Raw genomic sequence first — 27,421 nt, 5'->3', positions numbered from 1 at the left:
ACAAAGCTCTCTCCTTTGTCACTTCTTAAGCAAAACAGATAGGAAAATCTGGGATTGCTCAACAGATGAATCAGAGACAGGAGCAATCATTCCCTTTCTAGATGACCTCCTTACTTGAAAAGGTATCAAGAATATCCCCATTTTGGATTCCAATGGGAAGTTTAAATTTTCAGTTTTTTTTTTTTTTTAAGATTTATATGAGATTTTCTGAAACACAGATTTGGTTCCAATTTCAGTTCAATTACTACTTTGTGAGTATAGGCAAGTTACCTTTATTGGACTCAGCTTACACTACTATAAATTAAGGGGATTATACTTGAAGCCTCCTTCCAATTCTAAATTCCATGCTACTATAAATCATTATTATATATTATTAAATAGTCTATTGTTCAAAATCATATAATAATACAATCTATTTTATGCAGTAATAAATTATATAGCTAGCATTTATATAATGCTTTTAAGTTTTATAAAGTGTTTTCCATGTTATCACATTTGATCTTCATCCCTTTGGAGTATTATTATTAACATCATCATCATCATCCCCATTTTTACAGAGGAAGGAAACTGAGGCAGTCAGAGGTTGTACTTTGCTTAGGATCACATACCTAGTAAGAGCCTGAGCCAGGATTTGAATTCATGTCTTTCTGACTCCAAGGCAACACTTTATATCTTGATACTACTTAGCTGCCTTAAAGAGAGATTTAATTGCATTTGGTGGGTACAGGCTCTTTGGAAAACAACATATGTATTATGAATCAACACAGGCTAGCAGATAGAGTACTGGATTTGATTTCAGGATGACCTGAGTTCGAAGCTTCACATACATTCGATCACTGTTCTGAGACTTAGTATCTTCATTATAAAATAGGGGTAGAGGAGGCTCAGTAGATAAAACACTGAGTTCAAATCAGGCCTCTCAGAAACTTACTAGCTTACCATGGGCAAGTCATTCAATTTTTGTCCCTTAGTTTTCTCATCTGTAAAATGGGGATAATAACAGCACCTATTTTCTAAGGATGCTATGAGGATAATATGAGTTAATCTTTATAAAATGCTTTGCAAATCTTAAAGTTCTAGACAAATGCTAGCTGTTATTGACTGCTGACAGGAGTTTAAGGAAACAATATTGTAAAACTGAACAGATTTTAGATATGGGAACTATGATGATGTTTCTGGCCTTTGAGACCATCACCCTCATTTTAAAATCTAGAGTCATTCATGATTAAAACAAAGAATCGTATAACCCCAAATACCTAGAAATGGAAAAATATAAACAAGCAAATACAAAAACCTCCTCCTCATTAACAAGGCCTCTAAAATCTATGGAGATATCCCTCCAATATTCAACAAATATCTAATTAGCTCTTTCAAGCTTGGTAGCATAAAAAGACAAAGTTCAAAGCCTGCTGTCTACCATGTTACCTTGGGTTCTTCATTTAACCATGCTAAGTCTCAGCTTCTTAATCTATAAAGTGAGAGTGTTAGCAGCATTTATTTAGTACCTACAATGTGCCAGGTACTATGTTAAATGCTGGACAAAGCAAAAAAAGGCAAAAAAAAAAAAAAAAAACCAACCCAAAAAACAATCCCTGCCTTCAAGAAGTTACAACCAAATGGGAGAGATAAGCAAATAAACATATGCAAACAAACTACATATAGAATATGGAAAGTAATTAATAGAGAAAATGCTTGAATTAGGAGCTGGCCAGTAATAAATTGGCTTTTAGTAAATGCTTAAAGGAAGCCAGGAAGGTCTGTAGTCAAGAGCAGAAGGAGAATATTCCAGGAATAGAAAGAATAACCAGAGCTGAGATTTGGAGTGTCTCTTTCATGGAATAGCCAGGAGTATAGGTCAGGGAATAAACTGGGAAGACAGGAGAGGACTAAGCTATAAAGGTCTTTGAATGACCATCATAGGATTTTGTGTTGACTGCTCAAGTTAATAGAAAACCACTGAATTTATTTTCAGGGTAGGAATATGATCAGATCTCACTTTAGGAAAATCATTAAAGTGATAGAATAAAAAATGGATTGGAGTGGAAGGCAGACAGACTCACCAACTGGCTGTTATAATAATCCAATTGTGAAGAGATGAAGGTTTACAGCAGAGGGGCAGCAGTGTCAGAGAAGAGGAAGTATAAAAAGTCCATTCTTTGCATCGATTCTTACCTAGCTTCGTCAACAAATGGAAGTTGACTCAGTCAAACTGAGACTTTTAAAATCTTAACTTTAAAAAGTCCAGATCTCCCAATGTACCCCCAAAAAGCCATCCTGGTCTATACCTGGCCACTGACTTTGGAGAAGAAAAGCGAGCCTAGTGATTTTACCAGTTGTTCCTCATTCAAATTCAATTCACTTGCATCAACTCCTTGATGTCATTGCCATCTTCCAGAATGAAGGACAAACAACAACCATGACAAAGGAGAAACCAGCAGCCTTGACAACAGTTTGGAAAACTAAAGTGAGATACAGTGAAGAGGATGACTATTTTAAGCCTGAGGGACTAGGCAGATGGTGTTACCTTCTACAGTAATAGGGAAGGTAAAAGTGGGGAAAGGTTGGGGGTGGGGGAAGATAACGAGTTTTGTTTTGGGCATATTGAATTTAAGATGTCTACTAGACATCCATTTCCAAATGTCTGAAAGATAGTTGGAAATGCAAGTTTGAAGGTCAGCAGAGAAACTGGAGCAGGAATGGTGGATTGAAAATCATCAGCATAGAGATGATCATTTAAAGCATAGGAGTTGTTGAGATCATCAAGAACTCTTCGGATTAATATCATGAAGTCCATAAGCTTAGATGGGAAGAAAATTATATCTTTATTTTCATTGACCTTTAACTGAAACTTAGCAATTCATTTAATTATGTAAGGGCATTATTATGAATGATATATATGTATATATTTCACTAGATTGTCAAAGGGATTCATGACACAAATAAGGGTTTAAAAAAATCTTGTCTAGATGGTCTCTGGCTCTAACTCTGTGATTCCATGAATCTTCTATATGCAGAGTACAGAATTAGGTCTTAGGGGAGAGGAAAGAGTCTAAGTAAGATGCAGATTTCTTGATGATGATGGAAATATTTTACATGACTACACAGGCATAACCTATATCACATTGCTTGCCTCCTCAGTGAGGAGAGCTGGAGAGGGAAGAAGAAAGAGAATTTGGAACTCAAAGTTTTTAAAATAATTTTAAAAGTTGGTTTTATAGCTAACTGGGAAAAATAAAATACTAAATAAAATAAACAATTTTTAAAAAGATGCAGGTTTTTGTTTTCAAGGAACTTATGGGGTATTCCTAATATCCAAGTCTAGTACAGAGAAGAAAAAAAGAAATATAACTATAATAAACAACATTACCATGGCAAGTGTATTAATGACTTAGAGAAAAGGGTCAGAAAGATAAATGAATGTGCTAATTAAGCAAGTTGTATAGATTTTCATGCTGGCAAGGCTTCTATTATGAAAGCATGTTTTCAACTAAAGAATGTTCATTTTGCATGAAGTCAGCCAAAGGCAGTAGAAAGAATGTTGGTCTTGGGAGACCCGAGTATAAATCTTGACTTTGCCTCTTAACAAATTATGCAACTCAGTCTCAGTTTCCTCATCTGTAAAATGGGAGTAACATCTGTATTACGTGCCATCAGCAGTGGTCCTGAAAAAAGTACTTTGTAAAGTATAAAGTACAATGTATACATGAATAATTATGCTTAGTGAGAAGCATTTAATTTTGCCTTGGCCCAGGTTTGCCAGGCAGTTCGTGAACTTTGATGAAACTTTTTTGATGGATTGAATTTCATTCACCGTTACCAAACAAGCCAAAGGCATTTAAGAAATGACTGGCTTTTCTTTTCTTTCTTCATTTATGAGTGTGTGCCAAGGTCTCCCACTTAGCTGTGGAAGGTATTGACTTAATTTGGAACAAACAAGGCTCAGTGTTTGCCTTGAAAGGCTTGAATTAAAAAAAAAACTCATATACTCCCCCTACCAAAAGGGAAAAAAAAAAAGAAAAAAAGTTACTGGAATTCAATCTACCAGCAAACTCCTGACATGAAAGATGAAGCTTGGTGCTCAAAATTAGCTTTGCTGTCCAGCTGTGAAGGCAGGCAATCTCAAGAATTGGGTAAGATCTCAAAAATTGTTTAATTTAACTCTTTAGAGCTGAGTTCTACTTCTTTAAAATCTAGATCCCAAAATCTAGCTGTTTTATTTACTACCTACATTTGCGTGGGCATGCAATTTAATTTCTCTGGACCTCAGTTTCTTCGACTGTAAAGTGGGGAGATTGGGAAAGATAATAGTGAATTTAGTGATCATATTGTCTAGTCTCCCCATTTTAGCTCTAAATTGTTTGAATCTATGATACAGAAAAGAATGAGATCTCCCACAACAAGATGTTATACAGTCTTTATTTGAATACCTTCAGTGATGCTGAACTTACTACTTCACAAGAAATCCATAGGTGAAAAGTTCTTTATCGTAAACCATAATCTGCCTCCTGCGATTTATACTTTTGCTTCTAACTCTGCCATCTGGGGCCAAGCAGAACAAATGTAATCCTCCCTTTCTCTTCAGACTGTGATCAAGCTCTGAAGTCATCTTGTCTCCCATTTAAATATCCACAGTTCACCTCAACTGTTCTCTGATGCCCTCTCTATCTTTACTGTTAATATTCCTTTTAAAGTATGTAACCTGGAATGGAAGGCACTACTCTAGAAAAGCTCTGATGACTACAGAGAACAGTAGACTATCACATCCCTTTTGATGTAAATTGATATTCAAGAGAAAGGAAACATTTCTCTAAAACCCCAGGATTCTACCCAAGAACCCTCTTCCTAAATAGGACAGTGATTAATTATTAATATTCATATGGGCCTTGGAATTTTTTAAAGTACTTTAGGTACATTATCTAGGGCTCATTACAACTCTAAAGAGTAAATATAAATACAGCTGAGTTTCAGAGATGTTATCTATAGTCATATAGCCCATAATCTCAGAGGCACAATGGGAAACTAATTTTTCCAGACTCCCAGACTACTTCATTCCTTACACTATTCTAATAAATGTCAGAAAGTTCAGGGAAAAGATAATAGCCCGGAATTCTACAGAGGATCCAATTCAGGAGATATACAGAAGGCTCTGATTAAGGACAAACTTCAGATGGTACTCAAGGAGGATAGAAACATTGGTGATGAACTTAGTTTAGCTGTTGCTGGTACCCCACTAGAGAATAGGTTCTTTTGGGTCCCATTTAAAAACTTCTGTTCTCCACTAGTCTCCATCAGTTGGAGAAGGAAGATAGATAGAGCAGAATACTCATACAAGTTGGATGACTTCTGTGTTGTTCAGGTAGTTTATCCCAAAACCAGGACTTGAGAGTCCCTCCAGAGCTTTTTGTACTGCCTCTTCTGTGAGGTCCTTCCTCACTCCCACTCCATGTACCTGGTGGTCAGAAATCCTGCCTCTCTGCCTAGATTTAGCTCTTATTGGATCCTTGTGGTCCACTGTAGAGGAGGCTCATGTTGTCTCTTAATACTGATATAGTATCCTGTTCCCCAGATAAACAGCTGGAGTCTAACCTCCGAGAGCAGTTTATTTCAGAACCTCTCTGATTATAAGCCTAGAATCAAAGTCCCCTTGTACCAAATTAGCCCTGGAGCACAGGTCAGTGTTGAATGGGTGGGGATAAATAAAGTGTCATGAGATGTGGTTGTGTTTTAATAGCAGGAGGCTCTTTTAAGTCTCTACATTAGCAGCCAGCAGGAGTAAATCTCTTTGATGGATTACTACAGAATAAACAGAGTGGGACAATTTGGCAGATTTAAAGTTTGCCACTTGGTTTTATGTCAGTCCAAAATTATTAAAATACACACACAAACACATACACACGCACGCACACGAAATAAAACCTCTTGCTTACATAAGCTTCTAGTTGAAAGCAAAGCCTAGCAAGTCCAGCTATGATGACTATTACTCTTGGGTACACTCAGAGTGTAGCTGAAAAAAAAATGTGGGAATAATTTTTTTTCATTTGCATGTCACAAATAATTCATGAGGCGAGGATTCATTTGTTTGTGTCTTTGTTGAATAGCTTTACAGAATGAGCTCAATTTACTAACGATCAAGTTTAGGAGCTGGAGGAACTTTTCACATACAGCCATGGGGGAAGCATGGGACAGTGAGGAAACCATGGAGTTAGAGGTATTTGCTACCTAGACTATCAAGTGAGTTTAAGCAAGTCTATTAATACTTCTCTGGTCCTCAGTTTTCTCTTCTGGAAGAGGTCAGATTAAATGTCTTCTGAAGTTCTAGCCAACTCTAGACCCAAAGATCCTATGTGGTCTGGATCAGTGACCACTCTACAGACAGAGAGTCTAGCCCATCCTGAGGTTAAGTGATGCTCCCTTCACTAAAGAGATTTGAAAGCATTTGTAATGCCAGTTACCACATTGCCCCCTCCAGTTTCTCCAAATGATCTTTGTGGGGCATGAGTTCATGGTCTGTTACCATTCTATGACCTTCCACTGGTTGTCAACATCCATCTGTCCAAAAACATGGTGTCCAGAATGAAATATAATGGTCCCAATATGTCTGGACAGGGCAGAGGGCAGAAAACAGGAGTCTGGGGCTGTCTCCATCCTGGATACCATGACTCTCTTAATTAGCCTTGTACGGAATCTATAAATCTGATGTACCATTTACTTTAATCCTACTCCTATTCCATGATCCTTCTAAGTCTTTAAAGGGAAAATGGGATCACCCATTGGGAATGCTGCAGAAGGGATGCCTGCTTTGCTCAGTTTGAACTGGAGGATTTTTGTGGTCAGTTAATCAATTAATGACTGCTGTTTGCTAGATATTGTGATAGAAATTGGGAGTGTAAATATGAATAAAGAATCAATCTCTTCTCTCAAGAAGCTTATATTTCAATGGATGCCTCTCAGCTCTATCTCTATGGAATCCTGGGGAGGAAATCTAAGGACTTTGGGGTGGAGAAGGAAAGAAGATCCAAGATTTTTAAAATGCTTTCCATCGGCACAGATGAATCCTTAAGATGAAAGAATGAGATAGAAGTAAAGAGATTTACATTCCCTCAAACCAGGCTTCCTCTATATGCTACACCAGTTTGAAAAGATCTACATTTAAAAACAAAAATGAAAATAATTACCACTCTGGGTTGCTCCTGTCTTCAAGCCAGCATTCTGAAGTCAACCCTCAAGTTAGATGGAATTTTCTCTGCCCACAAAAAAGTGATCCATAAATTCCCCAAAAAACTTTGGTCCCTTGGAACAATAAAGTAAACCCCATGGGGGTCTCTATTGTATACTTCTTTGAAAGAAATTTAGCAGGGCTGGAGAGAGGCAGGAGGCTATACCGGTTAGGAATTTGTAGCTTTTCCCACAGCTTAAAACATTCCTGTATGGCTGCTTTTTGGGTGGGAGGGATGGAGAGAGACTAAATTTTCATTCATTTGGAAGGAAAAGAGACTTCTATACCTTCAAGTGGAATAAAGAGATTCAGAATTTCCTGACCAGAAGAAGGAAAATATTTTCTTTGGCAGTCACCCTGATGTTTCTGAAATCAGTAGGAGTTTAGGAGGCAGTGTGGTGCGATGCAAAGAACCCTAGATTTGGAATCACAAAACCACCTGTATAACTTTAGATAAGCCACTTTTCCCTTTCTAGGGCAGTTCAGAAAACGAAAACTTTGTTCTCTTGGAAGAAGTAAAGTAGAACTGCAATCAGGAAGACCTGAATTCAAATCTTGACTCAGTCATTTACTAACTGTGTGACCTTGAACAAATCACTTAAATCTCAGTTTACCTCTATTTAATCATCTATAAAATGGGAACAATAATCTCACCTTCCTTTCAGGCTTTCATTGTGAACATCAAAAGTGATTGAATGTGCTCTATAAATGCTAACCAGCTATTCTGTCTTTAATTTCTTCTTTAAATTTTTTTTTCTGGTTTTGATCTCTAAAGTCTCTGTGAGTAACTTCTCAATAGACAGAGAGGTTGAGTTCTATCCAGAAGTTAAGTGATGCCCTCAGAGAGACCCCTCTGAGAAAGAGACCACAACATCAGCCACTATCCCACTGCCTCAAAGTTCCCAATTCATGTTCTAAAATGGGTTCTTTGAAACTCTGAGAATTACCCTCCAGTGGTTTTAAAATTATATCATGAAACAGGCTTCTTAATGCCTCTCTTTCTTTTAAAACACCCCCCACCCCAACCCAGCACCTTCCCTCACTGAATAGCATCACTCAGGGCCAAGAATAATCTCAGTGACTTCTATATAATGGTTTCTGTAAGATTTGACCGAGTCCACTGGGTCTGCTGAAATTCAGTCACTGTGTCACTGAAGTAGGGGATGGGATAGGAGGTCGGAGTTAACTGAAAACTGCAATCACAGCTGAAAATTCCACAGAACTCAAACACACCAGGGCAAACTGTCCTAGTTTATGATTTACTCTCTTTTCTAAAAAAGAAAAGGACAGGAGGCTTCTCGTTTTTTGAGTTATTATTGTATAGACATAGAATTTTCCACTTATTCTAATCAGGAGGCTGCAATGATATTGTAAAAAAAAATTCAAATCATTCCCCCATTACTTTACTATCCCTTGAAAAAATTCCTCTCTCTCTCTTTACCTCAATTTCCCCATTTGTAAAATGAAAGCCTTAACATTTAACAAAATATCTCAATGAAAAAATTTGGTAAATTACTTTATTATCCTATTGAGAAATCCCAAAAGTATATAGTATTGTTAATGAAAAGTTATGTTAATAAACATTTAGTAACTTTATGATTTTAAGATTGTTTTAAACTAGTTTCTTGATGAAAATTGATATCTTTAATTTTATTTTTCTATATATGTGTATTCATAATAAACTCCAGAAATTTTTTTTCTTTTTATACTGAATTGAGGCTATGGCAATTTTTGGAGACCAAAAATCTTGAAAGCTCCTAGTCTCATTAATTTTAGGTCATCTCAAAATCTTATCATACTCTAAAATGCCAGAGTAACCTAGAACCTTAAGCATAAAGGTGGAATGATTTCCATTCTCTACAGCACAGATAAACTGGGCATTGTATCATTTGCATTCCAAATGCCGAGTCAGTAGAAGTGATCCAACATTAAAAATGTTGATGAAAATTTATTTATGTTTTCTTCTGAGAAGAGGGCAATGGTAAAGTCTTACTTCCTAGGCTCAAGAAATCTGAGTTTTTGGACAGTCTAGTTCTTGACTTCTGGTCATCTGGCTATCATATGGCCCTACTAGGGTCAAGGGATTTCAAGATATGAAGGGGCTTTGAGTCTTTTAGTCTAATCCCTTGACCCTTGTTTAAAACATGAGGAAACTCATATGCAATAAGGTTTGGTAAACAACTACATTTTTCTAATAAATACTAAAAAATAAGTCAATAAACATTGATGAAACCTAATAAGAATCATATTCAAAATTTGAACCTTTCTTTTCAGACTATATTCAGTGCTTTTTTCTATTAAGCCATGTTGACATCTCTCTGACATATCCTACATTTCTTTTCTATGGCATTTCAGAATTATGGATTTTCTATCAAAAACAAAGACAGACCCCAACTACTGCATCTATGAATGTATATTTTATTTATCCCTCTCTCTGTGTCTGTCTGTTTTTCTCTGTCTCTCTGTGTGTGTCTCTCTCATATATATGTAGATACACATACATATATATAAACATAAAGTATACACATTTATAAAGTATGTATATTATATAATGTGCATATCACGCATTACATACTTGTATGTACACATATCTGTTGTACATATATGTACACATACACATGTGAGTACACAGATCTTACATGCACATGCAACACATGTATGGTCATGTCTATTATAGAAATGCAAATACATGTTTATGCATGCATAATATACAAACATAGTATATAATACATATACTGTATAAACACATACTATATACATAGTTTAATATGTAAATGTGTGTATATATTATAAACACATATGTACATGTATAAATATGTGAGTATTGGTATATATAGTTTCCAAAGCACTTTTCCTAAGTCACTTCATTTGATCTTCATATACCTTGTGAGGAAGACAGGGGTAGGATAATTCCTGAGAAAACCCAGACACCAAGAAATGAAGCACAGAATATTAGAGTTGGAAGGGACGTTGCAGGTCAATAAATCCAATCCTTGCATGAAGCTTAAGTTTCTTCTGTAACGTCTTTGACAGATGACTATCTACTTTAAATATCATGCTATTCAAAAAGTTCAAGTTTAGGGAAATAGTCAAGGAGGATATCAAATAACCAAAATTTTAATTTGTAAAATTTTTCTCTGTCACTTTATATCAAAAAGTCAACCAGCCATAGCAATCATCTATCTGGTGATGTATCTGGTGTCTAACGTCACATTTTAAGAATGAGTCTCTCATATACTTGTGAGTTCAGAGCTAGAAGAGATATTGGGGCCCTAGGCCTTTTATTTCCTAAATGAGAAAACTGAGGTCTAGAAAGAAAAGGTGACTTTTTCAAGATAAACAAACTGATCAATAATAAAGTTGGGATCAGACACCAGGTAAATATGAGTCCAGGATCTTCCCTCCAGTCCATTCACATTTTAAAGAAAAGAAAGAGTGGGAAGAAAATTCAGTCCTTTTGTTTCTGTCTAAATCTATTGCTTGGCAACTTTTCTGAAAACTTCTGCAGCTCATTTTAATTGAATACCAAATTTTCCTGATGAATGCCAAACTAATCTCAGAGCCTGATCAGAAAAAATAAATAACTTTTTGGCTCATCCATTCAAGCACTAGCTGAATAAGTCTCATACATGAACCAACATGGGAACAGAGTATTCCCACTGTGGAATTGTGTTAAGCAGGTCTTAGGTCAGACAGACAGAAGTTGTCTCATCAAAGCAGATTATTGTCTGACTTGAGTCCCAATAAAAAAAAATCTTGGCTCAGCTTGCCTTCATTCCATCATTATTCATCTGAAATTCTTTGTGTAGAGGGAAATGGAAGACAAGATCACATCTGGATATTTTCTCATTGAATGGTAGTCTTGAGACTCAGAAGGCTCCAAAGTTAATATCATAACTTTTTTAAAGTCATCCACTTTGAAGCAGGGAAAGGCGGGGGGGGAGGGGGAGCATTCATTAAGCACTTATGTTTTAGGCACCAAAATCAGTGCTTTATAAACATTGTCTCATATAATAACTCTATTTTAATTTGCTTTCTTTCTGATGTTTAGATCAGCATATATGTGGACCTTAGAGACTATTTAGTTCACTGCCTTACCTGAAGAATGAACCCCCCCCCTCTATAACTTCCTTGATAAGTCATTCAGCCTTCAGTTGAGGACTTTGAGTGACAGGAAACCATCCTTGAGTCTGCTTGTTGCAAAAGAGTCAATATGTTATATTCTATGGAATATTTAATTTTGTGCCAGGAAAACCCTGGTTTGAATGCCATCTCTGACACCTATTAGATGTATGACCATAAGGATTTTGGTACTAAGAATACTTAAAGGCACCTAGAAGGTACAATGAATGGAGTGCTGGACCTGCAATCAGATCTCAAATCTGATCTCAGATACTTTTAGTTGGACAAATCATTTTACCTCTGTGCACCTCAGGTACTCCATCTGTAAAATGGGGATAATAACAGTACCTACCTCCCAGGATTGTTGTGAGGATCAAATAGGATGATATTTGTAATGTGCTTAGTAAATCTTAAATGCTTGTTATTGTTATTATTATTGATATGATTACTGCCACAACATAGGATTGTTTTAAATGTGAAAGTGCAGACAAAATACTTTGAAAAGGTATTAAGTGCTATGTAAATGTCAGCAGGAGTTATTAGAAATTTCTTTAAAGAGTGATGGCTAATCGCTTTCCCTCTACTTTCATCCCTGGGTCCAAGAAGAATAGGTCTAATTGTCCCTAGACTTCAAGATAGCTATTATATTTCCCCTAAAATTTGTCTACTTTAAGCTAAAGTAAAAAGAAACAAGACCATTTCCTTTAAATTATATTCAGATGATGTGATTTCACAGTCTTTCCCATACTCTTTCCCCATCCTACTTCTCAACCCCAGGGAAGTCCTCCAGTGGATCTAGTTCAGCATCCTTAGCAAAGAAATTATGAACATACTGCCCTGAATTTTTCCAGGACAATTATGGGAGCTAAAGATTTCTCAGGGGGCTCTCTAAATGAGTACAGGATGAGAAAATGATACTACAAAGAACACTAGGTCAGGCCAAAGGAAATCCCTAAAATAATCCTGATTCAGCTACTGTGTTTCTTTGGATAAGTTACCTTTTCTGGGTCTTCAGTAACAATCCTCATAAAGATGGAGAATACTGTTCCTCACAAGTCTATAAATTCATGAATCTGTCTGCAAAAGAATTCTATTTGCGAATATATCATGTATCACTAAAATTTCATATTTTTGCCATGATTAGTTGTTTGATTGTAAAGTGAAGCACTTTTGCAAATTAAAAACTTAGTTTGTTAAACATTCAGATCACTTGACCCTCTGAATGCTTTGAATCACTAAGACAAATTTTCTTTTGCCAGGCCTGCAGAAAGTATGGCAGGAATATATACCATCTTATGGCCTGGCTGGCTTCTAAGACTGACTCTAGGCAGATTTTACGATTCATTTAAATTCTCTATGTGTCTGAGTTTCTTTACATGTAAAATTGGTCATTCATTTATTATAACACATCTAAATACATAAACACATCATAAATATAATATATATACATTATATAATGTGTATATTTGTCATTTGGAAAATTGTTTTGTCCAAAAAAAGTTTTAAACAATCATCATTTTGCAGCAAACCTGGAAAAGAGCTTCTTTGGACTTGGCTAAGCTGCTTATTGAGTCAACAAAAGATTATGTTTAAAAAGAACAAAAAAAAATGGGGCACCTAGGTGGCATAGTGGGTAGAGTATTGGCCTTGGATTCAGGAGAACCTGAATTCAAATTTGCACTCAAACCATTTACTAGTTGTGTGATCTTGAATAAGTCACTTAACTGCAATTGCCAACAAAAAATAAAATAACTCATCCCATTGTAGAAGAAGCCTTTCTAACTTGGTAAGGCTAACTGATCGAACTCCATTGGTATGACTGTAAGTTACCCAAGGTCAGGCCCATACTACAAGATAATGGGAAATTTTGGTGAATATCTATGTTTTGATCTACCTACCTATCTATTTTTTTAATCTCTATTTATCTACAGGTATTTATATCTATTTTTGGAAAAATCTGCCCCCATAATATTTCTCTTATTCTTATGGGCTTTCAGGTTATCTGCACATAGAGATTGTTCCCAACTAGAATATAAATTGTATGCTAGCATACACATAATTTAAGGAAAATATTCTGGCTTTGAAATCTGAGGATGTGGATTCAGTTCTGATCCCTTCTACTGGTTAGCTATGTATTACTCCTTACCATCTCTTTGAGCCTATAAAACTAGGATAATAAGATATTCACTATTTTATGTAGTCTTTATGAACAAAATCCTTTGTAAACTTTGAAGGACCAGTAGGGATTGAGCAGGCATTGTCTCACGGAAACAATGTGATGATAATAGATTTCCAAGTTAGTTCAATAGCCCACGTTGTAAAATAGAGTATATTATTTCTGGGTTCCAAAAAGGCTTTTAAAAATATAATACCCTTCCAGTCACAGTTTGAGTTAAAGTAGGCTTCAGATACTGAAATGTTATAATATTTTGATAGTATACCTTCAGCTTCTATGCTCACCAGCTTCTTAAGAAAGATGGCAATATTCTTTGCTTTTTGGGGGCTCAAAAAAGCCCTTCTTAACCACAATGTAATTCTGACCTCATTTTCATATCTAATAGTAGTATTTTAAGTTAGATATTTATAAACCAAGAAGTACCTGTATTCTAGTTGATATATCCAAAGAAAATTTTGAGATTTTTAAGTTCTTACAAATGTCTACTGAAGCAAATCAAAGAAAAAAAACCTGCTATAATAGAGAAAGATATTTAAATTTCTAAAACTGTCCTTAAGGATTATTAGAACTTAATTAACTCCCCAAATAGGGTGGAGAAACATTTTTCATCTTTTATTTTTGAAAAGGGAAATTTTACATTAGAAGTTTACTTTTTATGAGCTCATGATTTATAGATATTCACCTATATAATGAGACAGAGTAGGGGAAAATGCTGGATTAGAAGTCCAAGTTCCTGAGTTTAAATCCTGATTGTGCTACTTAAAATATGTTATGACCTTGGACAGATCTCTCTAGGACATGATTTCCTCATCTGTAAAAGGAAGTGGGGGTGGGGTTGAACCAGATTAAGATACCTTCTAGATCTAGAGCTATTTGCTCACTGATATTATATAATAGTCTGATTTCTGTGAGGCAAGTCAACTTAGAGAGATGGAAAGGAAGAGGGGGCAGAATGTTTACAGTAAAGTACTTTAAACCTCTGTCCTTGGTCCTGTTCTCTTCATTATTTTTCTCAATGGCACAAATGGCATGCCTTACCTATTCTGCAGGTGACAAAGTCAGGATAGACAAGTGAATGAATACACTTGCTAAGAATTAGAATCTAAAAATATGTTAGCAAGATGAACCTATTTGCCAATGAAAGACAGAGTGATTGCAAAAGTGGATTGGCCCTTGGCCCTTTGGAGAAAAATCAAAGCTACCAAACAATTCTAGAACCTTTCGGTATTTTGCTGATTTGATTAGCCTTTTGCTCTCAGAGCCTAAAAAATAAAAGGGATCAGTAGGGCCAGGTGATGCATGGATTCAAGGCCTGGAGTCAGGAAGAACTGAGTTCAAATCTAGTTATGTGACTCTGGGCAAGTCACTTACCTTGTCACTTAACCTTGTTTGCCTCAGTTTCCTCATCTATTAAATGAGCTGGAGATGGAAATTGTAAATCACTTTAGTAACTTTGCCAAGAAAACCCCAAATGGAGTCGCAAAAAGTCACATGTGACTAAATGACCAAACAACAAATGTTGCTCAATCCTCAAGAGATATCTATGAATATTGTAGAGAGATCTATGTATAAAGTTGAGGGGAAGAAAATAGACTGGAGGGTTTATGAAGTCCCTTCAAAGTTACTACTGGTATTTTGTTGGGCAAATCAGTTGTCTTCCCTGGGTCTCAGTTAGCTTATTTGTAAATGAAAAGGTTGAATTAGATGGTTTTGGAGATTGCTTCCAGCTCTGAAATTCTATGAGCCCTAACACTCATCTTACTTTCACACAAGAAGCCAACTTTTTCCCTTTAAGTGCTGTATCCTTGGCCAAAAGGAAAGGCAGGATCCCCAAGGATCACTCATAAGTTCATCTGCCATAAACTCCCACCTGACTCATTGGAACAGCTTCTTATTTATTCCTTTAAACTTGTGCTCTCTGTTGGAACTCAGAGGGTAAACCTTCTAACAGTCATATGGGTTTTGGGATTCTCTTTGTTCGGAAACGGCAGAGGCCAGAAAAGTATTGAAAAGGTTGTGTTTGGGAAGCAACAGCTACAGATGTCAAATGTTCTGGTCTTTAAACATCCTAACTGGTGGAGTTTCTGGCTCACTCTACCTTGGCCAAGCTTCTTGGCTTCCCAATGCCTGTCAACCCAGATGTGAGACTGCAGCAAATACAAGTCCTTGAAAACCAGATGTTATATCTGAACTATGGTATCCTGGGGAGAGGAGAAACACATACATATATACCCAAGTGATCTGTATGATTATTCCAAATTCTACATTCCAGTCTTCAGACAATCTGCAAAAAGGATTTAATAAATGAGGTACCTTTAACCTTGAAATAATTAAAGCTGAAAGAAACTGTCAAAGCCTGTTCTTCATAGGTAGACCAATATTGGATGGATAAATTCTTTATCTTAAGCTGCCTTGAATATATAATTCTGAATTGATCACATGTTCTATCCTTGATTTAATTGGCATGTTCAGAATATATCAAGAAGGCAATATCAGGTGCTCATGTTGTTTGAGATGAAAAAGGCACTTTAAAAACAACAATAACAACAACCACAGAGAGATCAATTCTTTTTTGAGCTGGCAAGCATCCTCAGAAACTTTTGGTCCGCTTTCCACTAAAGCAAATATCAGAGCCATTTCTCCATGAAAACCTTATAAAGTGTTATGAGGGATTTGGTTAGAAATCCTTTCCAACTGAGCTCAAGCCATGAGTATAATCAAGTGCCCTCAGAAATAAATTGAGTACCTGAAAAGGCCATTTATTATATTCGGTTACATTCTTTGATACTGGCAGCCACACGACTCTAAGAAAGCAATCACAGGTCATAAATTAATTTCTAAGATGAAAGGATAGCTAGTTGGAAATTTTTCCATGCCAGGTTAATAGCATCATAAGAGCTAGAAGGACCTCAAAGGTCATCTGGACCAACCCCCTCATTTTAATAGATGGGGAAACTGAGGCACACAGATGAAAAAGAATCGTTAAAGGCTATAGATCTTGATAATGTCAGAGCTAGGAATTCTAAATCCAAGTCTTTTGTTCCTTTAATTGTAGCAGGCTGTCTTCCCTTTAGGACACAAAGATGGGAAAGAGAGATATAAACAAAATGCTAAGGTTATTCAGTAAGGGCTTGGGGGGTGGGGATGGTAGTAAGTAATGTCAGAAGACTTCATAGAAGAAAAGATACTTGAGTTTGTCCACTCAATATAGATAGGATTTCGGCTGGTAGGAATGGATCGGGGAGAAGGGTATTCCAATATGGTGAAGTGTAACTAATAATAATAGTTGGTATTTATTTAGTGCTTCAAAGCTGGCAAAGCACTTGACCTATATTATTTCATTTGATCCTTTTTTGATTTACCCAATTTCACCCAGCTAAGTAAATGTCTTGAGATAGCATTTGAATTCAGATCCTCCTAATTCCAAGTCTAGCACCAGATCAACTAGGCTTGACCAAGCTAACTTCCAGAATTTGGATTTGATCTGTTTTGGGTATGTGTTTTTGCTGTTTATGGTGATCTGTGAACAAGGACTAGAAAATATCGAGTAGACCTAGTTAGCAGATTGTTGTACGAATGAAAGAGAGAGTAATATGGAAAGATAAGTATTTATATTTTAAAGGAAAGGGGAATTTGCAAATTATTTCAGATGGCACCTGATATGTTGTGGGATACACAGCCAATGGTCTGTAGAAAGCCTCCTGGTGACCTTTACCCTGTGATTTTGGGAAATCAGAGCAACTAATTCTGTTCCTGGGGTCAGTAGCCCTACCTCTACTTTCCAGGCTGAAAGAGCTAAAAACCACAGAATGCTGAGTATATATAGGGATAGCAATTGCAGAGGATTTCTCCATAATGCTCTGATTTGCAACTACTCTCCTGAGTTGTAAAGAAAAAGGATCCCCATTTCTGCTGCCAGTCACATCTAATTTGGAGATCATCTAGTCCAATTTTCTGACTTTATGGATGGAGAAATTAAGGACCGATTCTCTTCAATCCAATGACATGGTATCTTAACTGTTCCATGAACAAGACATTCTATCTCTTGGCTCTGGACATTCTTTGGGCTTTCCCTGGCATACTTTCCTTCCTTTGAGTCTGACTATTGACCTCCCTGGCTTGATCTAAGTTCCAGCTAAAATCATACTTTCTGCAGGAGGACTTCTGCATCCCCCTTTTCATTCCAGTATCTTCTCTCTGTTCATTATTTCCTATTTATCCTGTATAATAGTTTGCTTTGTCTATATTTGTCTGCATGTAGTTTTATTCCATTAGATTATAGCTTCTTGAGGTCAGAAAACTATCTTTTGCCTCTTTTGTATCTGCAGTACTTAGCATAGTACCTGGCACAAAATAGACACTTAATAAATGTTTATTGATTGATTAATTAAAAAAAACACTGAAGTAGTAAGAAGAGTTCATATTTTTATAATACTTTCCAAGGTGTTTTTTGTACATGTTCTCACTCGATTCTCATAATAATGCTGTGTAGAAGAAAATTTTAACCCCATTTTACAGAAAAGGAACTGGATTCAGAAAAGTCAAGTGAAAGAGAATTTCTGAGATCCCTTCCACCTATAACGTGGTAATCCTATAAACCTATAGTTTTTTGTTAACTATTTCCTAAACTATTGGACTCTGCAGTTGGAAGGCCCAGGACAGGTATCAATGAGTTGGCATTTTTCCCATATTTGTAGCAACCCACTCTGGTCCATTCCCTTTTGTAGTCAGCTTCCCAATCAAAACACATCTGTTCACTGAGAAGCAGCTTTGCAAATATTCCTGGACAAGGAATCAGGTGACATTGTTCCAATCTTCACATTTCTGGTAACTCTCTGGACCCTAAAGTACAGTTTGGATTGCTAGGAGTAGAAATGTGTGTTGGGATTACTTTTCCTCTCTGGGCCAGTTTCCTTACTTTTAAAACGATTATCTCTAACTTCTCTTCTAGTTCTATTATCTTCTGGGTCCAAGTTCTAAAACTAGCTCAGACATTCTGTTTTGAGATCCATTTTAGGGCTATCCAAACTAGAATGGGCAGCCTGGGGAAGGCAGTAGATTTCTCTTTATTAGAAACCACCTTCAAGCAAAAATTAAATAATTACTTCTCCTGGATGTCTTAAAAGGGGGTTATGGTGGAATAATGGCTTGGACTAGATATTCTTTCCAAGTCAGAGATTTCTGATTCTTTGACTTTATCTCTGATATTCTAAGCCTTAAAGTTCTTCCCAAATCAGACATTATAGGTTCTAGATTACAAGGTCCCTTCCAGATCTATTATTTTGCTGTCTAAATTCTAAGTTCCTTTCTAGGATTCTCCCAAATCTGACACTTAAAAATTCTAAGTTTCTGTCAATTAAGCAAGCAAGAAACAGTTATTACATCACTACTAAACGCCAGGCACTGAGCTGAAGAGGTTGGAGATACCAAAAATAAGCAGAGTCCCTGTTCTCGAGGAACTCATAATCTAACCGAAGAAAGAAACAAAGAAATGTACACAAAGAAGTATTACACAGGATAAATGGAAAATAATTAGAGAGAGAAAGAGCACTAGAATTAAGAGAGGTGGGGGAAAGTCTCCTGTAGGAGATGGGATTTTAACTGGGATTTTTTTTTTAAAGCCAGAGTTCAGTAGGAAGAGAGTAGGAGGGTATTCTAGGTTTGGGAGAGAGCCAAAGAAAATGCCCGGAGCTGAAATTCTTTGGGAACTCTTTTTACACTTTGGGCTTCTAAAGTCCCCGAAAGCTCTGCCAGTCGTCATGCCAGCTCTTTCAAGCTAGATCATTGTGTTTGTCGACTTGACCCCCAGCTGGGCACAGTGGGCCCGCGCCCCTCTTACCCGATTCACAGGCACCCTTCTGGATCTGAATGACAGCGGGCAGCCCCTGCTGAAGGGCTTTGCGGCTGGCAGCCTTCAGCCGGCACACGTTGTCGTAGGTTCGCCCGTCGCTGCCGCACACCTGGTAGGTCAGCTTGCACTGGCAGACTCCCTTGGCGAAGCGCTTGCCCGCCGGGTGGCCACACTCCAAGCTGTCTCCACAGGGGGGATCGTCCTTTCTGCCGCACGCATCGCCCTCGGCCGCGGCGCACACCAGGCAGCAGTTACAGCGGTCGGGCACGTAGCCTCCTGGGCAGCTGGGAGTGGGGCACTTGGAGACGTCGCAGCGCGGGGGGCATGCCAGGGGTTCTGCCCGGCCGGGGCGCGGCAGCGCCAGCAGCCCCAGGGTACACAGCAGGAAGGTACTTTGAAGCATGGCGACCCCTCTCCGCTTAATCTCGGGGCTTAACTGCTGCAGCTGCAACTAATTGAAACGACCCCTGCAGAAGCCCTGTGGGACGGCTGAGAAACAAAGGCAGACACGCCAGTCGTGCAGACCAGGGGCGCCAAAGGAGCGCGGACCGGCCGGCGGACGGCAAATGGGATTTACTGCAAAGCCAGCTTAGCCAAAGCTAGAGGAAGCAGCCCCTGAGCCGGCCGGCTTGCTTATCCCTCTCCGGAGGTCCAGAACGTAGGGAGCACTAGCCTCTAGCGGGCTGGGCAGGGGGCGCTGGGAGGAGGCAGAGCCCTGACACACGGAGCTGGGCTCTAGCAAAAGCTCAATTCAAGGGAGACCTGGGCTGGAGAGATGTTCCTGGCACATGCAAAATGCGCCGAGGGTCCCTTAGGCGTCTCGCTGGGTGAAGGAAGCGGCTTCTACCCTTGCTCTGCTGGCAAGGGGAGCGCGGAGCCGGATTTTAAAGCCCAGCCAGGCATCCAATGCTCCACCCCCTCAACACACACCCTGGGGAAGAAAAAGGGGGGGTGGGGGTGGGAGTGAGGTGGAGAGGACTCCCCAAGTCTGGCTGCCGAGCTTTGACGCGGCAGCCAGGGATTATCGGGGAGCCGAAGTCTTGCCGCGGGAGGAGGCAGGGTTGCGGGAGCCTGAGCTAGAGCGCAAAGAGGTATGTATGTGGGCTGTGCCTTAGAGGCAGCTGCAGCTGTTTTAGGAGGAGGCGTCTGGGACCAGCTGCGCGCCCTGCCTCCGGCCCAGACCCCACCTCCTCGGAGAGCCAAATCTCAGCACCTCTTCCCTCATGCCAGCCCTTAATCTCCCTCTTCCTTTTCTCTCTCCTAACTACAATCCTCCTCTTCCTTTTCTTTACCTTCCACTCTCCCCTCCTTCCTCTTGCACCTCCTTTGCCTTTCCATAGTTCTCTTTCTCTTCAATCTAGCTCTCCTGATCTTCACCCTTTCCCCACTCTGAACTCTTAACGTTCTTTCCCTCTACCCCGCCTTTCTTCTTAGTTCTCTACCCCTTCCATTTTCTTCCTCTTTTCTGCTTTTTCTTCCCTCCATCCTTCCCCATCTAATTTTGTTTTTGCCTCTCTTTTTTTTTTTTAAACATTCTATCCTCTTAACTTTACTTCCCTTAGTTCTCTGAGCGCCACTTCTTACTTTGTCTCAGAGTGGAATAGTTTGCCTTAGGAAGTAGTAGTCTTCCTCACTTGAGATGACCACTGGTAAGTATGTTTTAGTGAGGATTCTCATCGAGGTCTAATTATACTAGAGGTTTCTTTCAGCTCTGAGATTGTGCAGTTGATTGAATGATCATTGTAGTTTATTTCAGGGCCTGTGGTTCCTGTTGGGACATCTTGGTTTCTATTTGCCTGACTCTACTCCTGGACCTTAAGTAAAATTTTTAAAATGTATTTTCCTTCTTCTCTTTCTCTTTTACCTCCACCTTCCAGAAGGCAGGGATTTTGGGGGATGCCTCATTGTGTCACTTTGAAATGTTTTCATATTTGTATATTTCTCCAGGAACAAAATAAATATTTGGTGTATCTTTAAAAGAAGGTTAAGTTGTAGAGTAATATTTCAAACAGACAAGATTGTATCAGGAGAGAATAGTGTGAAGAGTCATTCCAAAGGGTCAAAGAGTCATAATACATGCTTCCTTAGGCTAAAATGTACAGGTCTGAGAGTCTGTACATTTAGAAATGAGACAATCTTAATAATTTTGCTTTGGTAATTGGAGTAGGAGTGGAATTGACATATTGATCAAATAAAAGCTGCACTTTATCTTGCTGGCTACTTCTCTTAATGACCCATTTCTAGTAGCATAAGTTTTAACATTCATTCACATTTTAAAATGTATTTTTAGCTATTCTGTATTGAAAGTGGAGATTCAATTCAAGGTCTTCTGCCTCCAATTCCAGTGTTTTCTCCTTTCTTTAGCAGTGACAAATCTTCCACTGAGTAAGGAATTATTATTATTTTTAAAACGGCCAAAAATTACTTCAAATAAAGTAGACTGCAAGGTTACCATGAGTCAGTAGTGTGATGTATTATTCAAGAAAGCTCATTCAATCTTAGGATGCATCAAGAGAATCATAGTGTCCAGGCCTAGGGAAGTAGTAGTCAATCCTTCTGAACTCTGCCTTGACAGGACACATCTGGAGTATTGTTTTTAGTTCTGAGAATCACTCTTTTTAAAATAGTATTTTATTTTTCCAATTACATGTAAAAACAATTTTAAACATTTACTTTAAAAAAAATTTGAGTTCTGGATTTTCTCCCTCTTTTCCTTTCCTTACCCCTCCCTAAGACAGTAAGCAATTTGATATAGGTTATATATGTGCAATCATGCAAAACATAGTTCTATATTAGACACAATGTGAAGAAGTAACAATAATAGTTGACAAAAGGGAAAAAACCCCACAAAAAATAAAGTAAAAATAATTTGCTTCAATCTACTTTCAGACTCCATCAATTCTTTCTGTGGATATGGATATAATTTTTTATCATTTGGAATTATCTTGAATCATTGGATTAGTCAGAGAAGCTAAGTCTTTCACAATTGATTACTGTTACAATATTGCTGTAAACTATATATGATGTTCTCCTGGTTCTTTTCACTTCATTTTGCATCAGTTTAACTTGCCAGGTTTTTCTGAAATCTTCCTATTCGTCATTTCTTATTGCACAATAGTATTCCATTACATTCATATACAACAACTTATTCAGCCATTTCCCAATTGATGAGTATTTCCTTGATTTCCAGTTCTTTGTTATCACAAATTGTTGCTTAAAAATATTTTTGTGCATTTAGGTTCTTCTTCCCCTCATCTTTTTTATTTTTTTTTTCAATCTCTTTGAGATACAGACCTGTTAATGGCATTGTTGGATCAAAAGGTATACACAACTTGATTGTCCTTTGGGCATTATTCCAAATTGATCTTCAGAATAGTTGGATCTGTTATAAAGACCACCCTTGAGAAACATTGGTAACCTGAAGAAGTCTCTAGAGAAAAGTGAACAGGATATTAAAAAGTCATGCTTTTTGAGGATTACTTGAAGGAAATCTGGAAAGAAGAAAAGAAGTCTGGGGGAAGAGGGAGCAACCTTGCTAGTTATATTCCCTAATTTGAAAGCCTATCATGTGAAAGAGCAATTAGACTTATTCTTTTTGAATTAGACATTCATTTTTGAACAGTTCTTATTGTAGGGAAGCTTGTCTTTATACTGAACTGAAATTTTTATCTTTGTTCTCATTTCCATATCGCTGGGGAACTAGGAACAAAGATAAAAATTTCAGTTCAGTATAAAGACAAACTTCTTGATAATTGGAGCTGTTCAAAAATGGATCAGCTACCTTGGTAGATGAGTTTCCTATGAATAGAAGTATTTAAGGAGAAACTAAATAAATACTTGAAATGTTATAGTAGGAGATTTTAGCCTATTTTGAGTCCTCTTCTAGATTAAATCTAATTCAAAAAGAATAAGTCTAATTGCTCTTTCACATGATAGGCCTTCAAATTAGGGAATATAACTAGCAAGGTCATGGAATAAAATGAAGAATTCTCAGCACAGCGCAAAAATTTAAGACATTCCCTTATTTTTTTTCTTTTTATTTTTATTAATAGCTTTTTATATTACTTTCAATGTGGAATGTCCCTTCCCTCCCCTAAAAAACTATTCTTAATAATAAAGAATAAAAAATAGAAAAAAAAAACCAATTCACAGTAATACCAACCAATACATCAATTGAATGTGACAGTATTTTATGTATTCCACATCCATAGTCCTTCCTACCCTTTTCTCCCAACTTCATTCCCAAATATACCTCTTCAAAGAAAGCAGGCAAATACATTTTCTAAATTCTTTTTTTGGGTAGAAACATATTGGTCCTTATAATTACACAGAATTATCTTTTTAAAAAAATATTGCTATCATCATTGTAGAGATTGTTTTTCTGGTTCCACTTACTTAATGTGCATCAGTTAATGTAAGTCTTCCCAAGTTTTTCATTTAATTCATGTCATTAAACATTTAATTTATATATTTCATTTTTATGTTACCTTCATTTCCAAATAAGTTTCTTCTCTTCCTTGGCCTAGAGAACCATTCATTATGAGAAAGAATAAAAAAAGAGAATGGGGAGAAAAGATTATTCAGTAAAACTCACTACTAAATACATCAACAAATTCTGAAAAATATATGAAATGTTCCATGCCAATAGAAGATATATATATTTCATCATTTTGGGGGTAGTGGGAATAAACTTCATCTTTATAATTACACAGCATTTAATTGAGTTTTTTGTTCTTTGAGGATCTCACACATACATGCACACATGTACACACACACACACACACATATATATATATATATATATATATATATATATATTTGAGGTTGTAGTTATCACTTATTTTGCTTCCCTGGTTCTAATTACTTCATATTACCTTTTCATGGTCCTCTAAATTCTTAATTTTAACTAGTAAATTTGATAAAGGTATCAGTCTAGATTAGTTTTCCTTCTCAGTTGTTTATTAATTTTAGCCACTAATTAATTTAATTGAGAACTGATGAGTAAGTCAGCTCTATAATTCTACTTAATAAAACATACTGTTCAATAAAAATCAAACTGTTCAAATTGTTCAGAGTTCCAGAACGAAGCTTCTTAAACTTTTTTTTTCCCGCTCACAACACCTTTTTTGCCCAAGAAATTTTTCTGTGACCCTGGGTATATAGATATATAAAATAGGCATACAATTCAAATATTTACTGATATGAAATTATAATTTCATGTCCCCCACATTCAGTTATGCAACCCCACATGGGGTTGCAACCAAGAGTTTAAGAAGGTTTATTCTACAAGATGAATAAAAATATTGTCTACTGAGTAAGTAGCAAAACTGGGATTTGAAGCAAATTTTAACTAAAGTTCAAAATTCTGCAAGAGACACCAAGAGAGAGGGAATTGCAGCTACTTCGAAGAAGTGGCATTGGACTGAGTTTTGAACAATGGGTAGGTTTTCAGTAGGCAGACATGAAGACAGAGGTCAGATATAATCAGATATATTGACCTGGTTTTTATGTTCCCATCATAAATAGCAAGGGCAGCTAGCTAGCACAATGGATAGTGTTGGTCTTACATGGCGTTACAAGATTTAACTTCCTTAGTTCAAATCTGGCCTCAGATATTTACTAACTATGTGATCCTGGACAAGGCCTTAACTTTGGTACTTCAATTTTCTCATCTGTAAAAGGAGTTGGAGAAGGATTTTTGCCATGATGGCCCCAAATGGGGTCACAAAGAGTAGGACATGACTGAAAAATAATTAAACAGTAATTTACAACATCCCTTTCTTCAGACCCTATTATTACCCTGGAACAGGAGAACCCACAGTTTCAAATATCAATTTAGCAGCTACATGAAGGATAGAATGGATAGGGGAGATAGTAAAAGCAGAGTGATCAATTAACAACAGCAATAAATAGTTGATATTTTATTATCTCTTTAAGATCATAGTTATTATTTCATGTGATCTTTACACTAAGAACAATAGAAAGAATTCACATTTTTAGAACTCTTTGAGCTTTACAAAACAAATTGGTCCAGGCAGGTATTATTATTTCTATTTTATAGATGAGTAAACTAAGATAATAAAATCCAATGAAGTTATTCATAATTTGTGTATTTTGAGCTAAGTTAAAACACTTAAACACACAAAATCACACAAGGAAATTCTCTCCCTCAGTTATCTGGATTGGAAATATTGTGTTAAGCATTGGAGAAAGTTTCTGCAATCTTAAATGAGGGAGATAATCTAGATAGTTTCTTCTCAGCTTCCTTCTCTTGAATCTGATTCTCAGTGATGCTTTCTCTCATATCCCAATTGTTAATGCTCTTTCCCTCCTGGTTTCCTGCTCTTCTACTTGAACCCCACCCTGCCCCAACATAATTCAGCAATAGAATGTCAGTTCCTTGAGAGGTAGAACTTTCTATTTTTGGTCTTTGCATCCTTTATATGTATGCACACTAACTCATATATATAATGCACTTAATAAGTGCACTTAAAATGGAATTGGACTAGACATTTCAAGCAAAAGCCTTTTTAAAAAATATAAATTTGATGACTATACAGGAGGGTAAAAAGGGAAATTCTAGAACAGAAGTTGTTTCTTCATTTCCTGGACACTCCATCCTGTCCAGCTCAAACAACCATCTTGGTTGATTTCCACTGGATCATCCAGCTCAGCTTGTCTGAGTCCCTTCCTAGGCATGGGTCCTGGGAATTCAGCCTAGGTTTTTCACCACCCAACCCTCCCCTTGTCCATTTGACATTTCAGTTGTTCACTAGGGGAATGGATTCATTTCCTTCAGGAGTTTCTTCCTTGAATATAAAGCTTGTCTTCTTTTATTATTTGAGAGACTCTCAAAATCTACCTGGAGAAGAAGAGGGTCTTGAGATATCCAATTCCTCTGCTTATGGCATGGGTGGGGGCCACCTCACCCCACAGGGATGAACAGTAGACCTCCCCACCTCCACCCCCACCCCACCTCCAACCCCACATCTATCTCACTTAGTCTGGAAAACAAACCAGCAGATGGGGACTTGGAGCAATTTATGAAGAAATCCACAGCAGAGTCCGGAGTGCTGTTCCATCCCGGAAATGAAAAGCAGACAATCAGATAAATACAGGGGGTTTATTACTACCTTTTATGATGTTCCTTGGGTTCCAATTCCAAGCCAAACTGAGTCAGTCATTATGCAAATAATGTTAAACATGTGCTCTCAATTTAAAGGCACCAAACTGTAGGATGACACCGGATGCTAATTATTTGGAGGGAGAGTCCACATTTGAGTCCTGTGGCAAACATCAGTTGATTGATTATTTGTTTTTCTGCCAAATAAATGGGCTTACTTAATATATAGCCTTTTCCTTCTCAGTCCTCCCTGCCCCCAACCTAGCCCACTGAAAATTCCACAAAATCACTTTTCTAGAAGTTTTCAGCTTTCTGATTTGCTGGAGTAACTTCAAGAGAATTCTTTAAGGGCTTTAAGAAATGCTGTTGTTATGTTCTTATAATACCAGGAGTCACAAGTTCTTCATTCAAATTCTGGTTCTGCCATTGGATAGCTTGATGCCTTCTTGGACCTATCATCTCAAATTCAGTTTATTCATTTATGTAGTGACAGCTCAGTGGTGTAATAGATGGGGCACTGGACTGAGAATCAGGCAGCCCCACCTTCCTGAGTTCAAATCTGGCTTCAGACACTTACTAGATCTGTGACCTTCAGCAAATTACTTAACCATGTCTGCCTCAGTTTACTAATCTGTAAAATGAGCTATAGAAGGAAATGGCAAAACACTCCAGCATTTTTGCCAAGGAAACCCCAAATGGGATCACAGGGAGTCAGACATGACCGAGAAACCACTGGAAAACAACAACATAGTAAAGATAATAATGCATGAGCCTTTTGAATTCTCAGATCTATTGCAAAATTCAGATGAGATCACAGATGTGAAAGGGCTTTGTAAACTTGAAAATAATATGGATATATAATTTATAATTTTCTTACTGAAGGGCTTTTCCTACTGTATCCCCCTATATTCTGTTTCCCACCATAAACTAATT

General features: G+C 37.3%; 1 protein-coding gene across 1 annotated transcript in view; it reads right to left on the bottom strand.

Moving 5' to 3' along the window:
• Positions 1 to 20,487, bottom strand: part of HTRA3 (HtrA serine peptidase 3) — a 47,205-nt gene extending 26,718 nt beyond the window's left edge. Inside the window, exon 1 of the mRNA XM_003773409.4 lies at positions 19,354 to 20,487. Within this exon, the coding sequence (XP_003773457.1) occupies positions 19,354 to 19,768 (415 nt within the window). The 5' untranslated portion in view covers positions 19,769 to 20,487. The remainder of the gene's footprint in view (positions 1 to 19,353) is intronic.
• Positions 20,488 to 27,421: the final 6,934 nt, after the last annotated feature.

The sequence above is a fragment of the Sarcophilus harrisii genome, chromosome 6 (genome assembly GCF_902635505.1).
Source record: "Sarcophilus harrisii chromosome 6, mSarHar1.11, whole genome shotgun sequence".
Taxonomy (NCBI): domain Eukaryota; kingdom Metazoa; phylum Chordata; class Mammalia; order Dasyuromorphia; family Dasyuridae; genus Sarcophilus; species Sarcophilus harrisii.
This window is presented reverse-complemented; position numbering and strand designations above follow the sequence as displayed.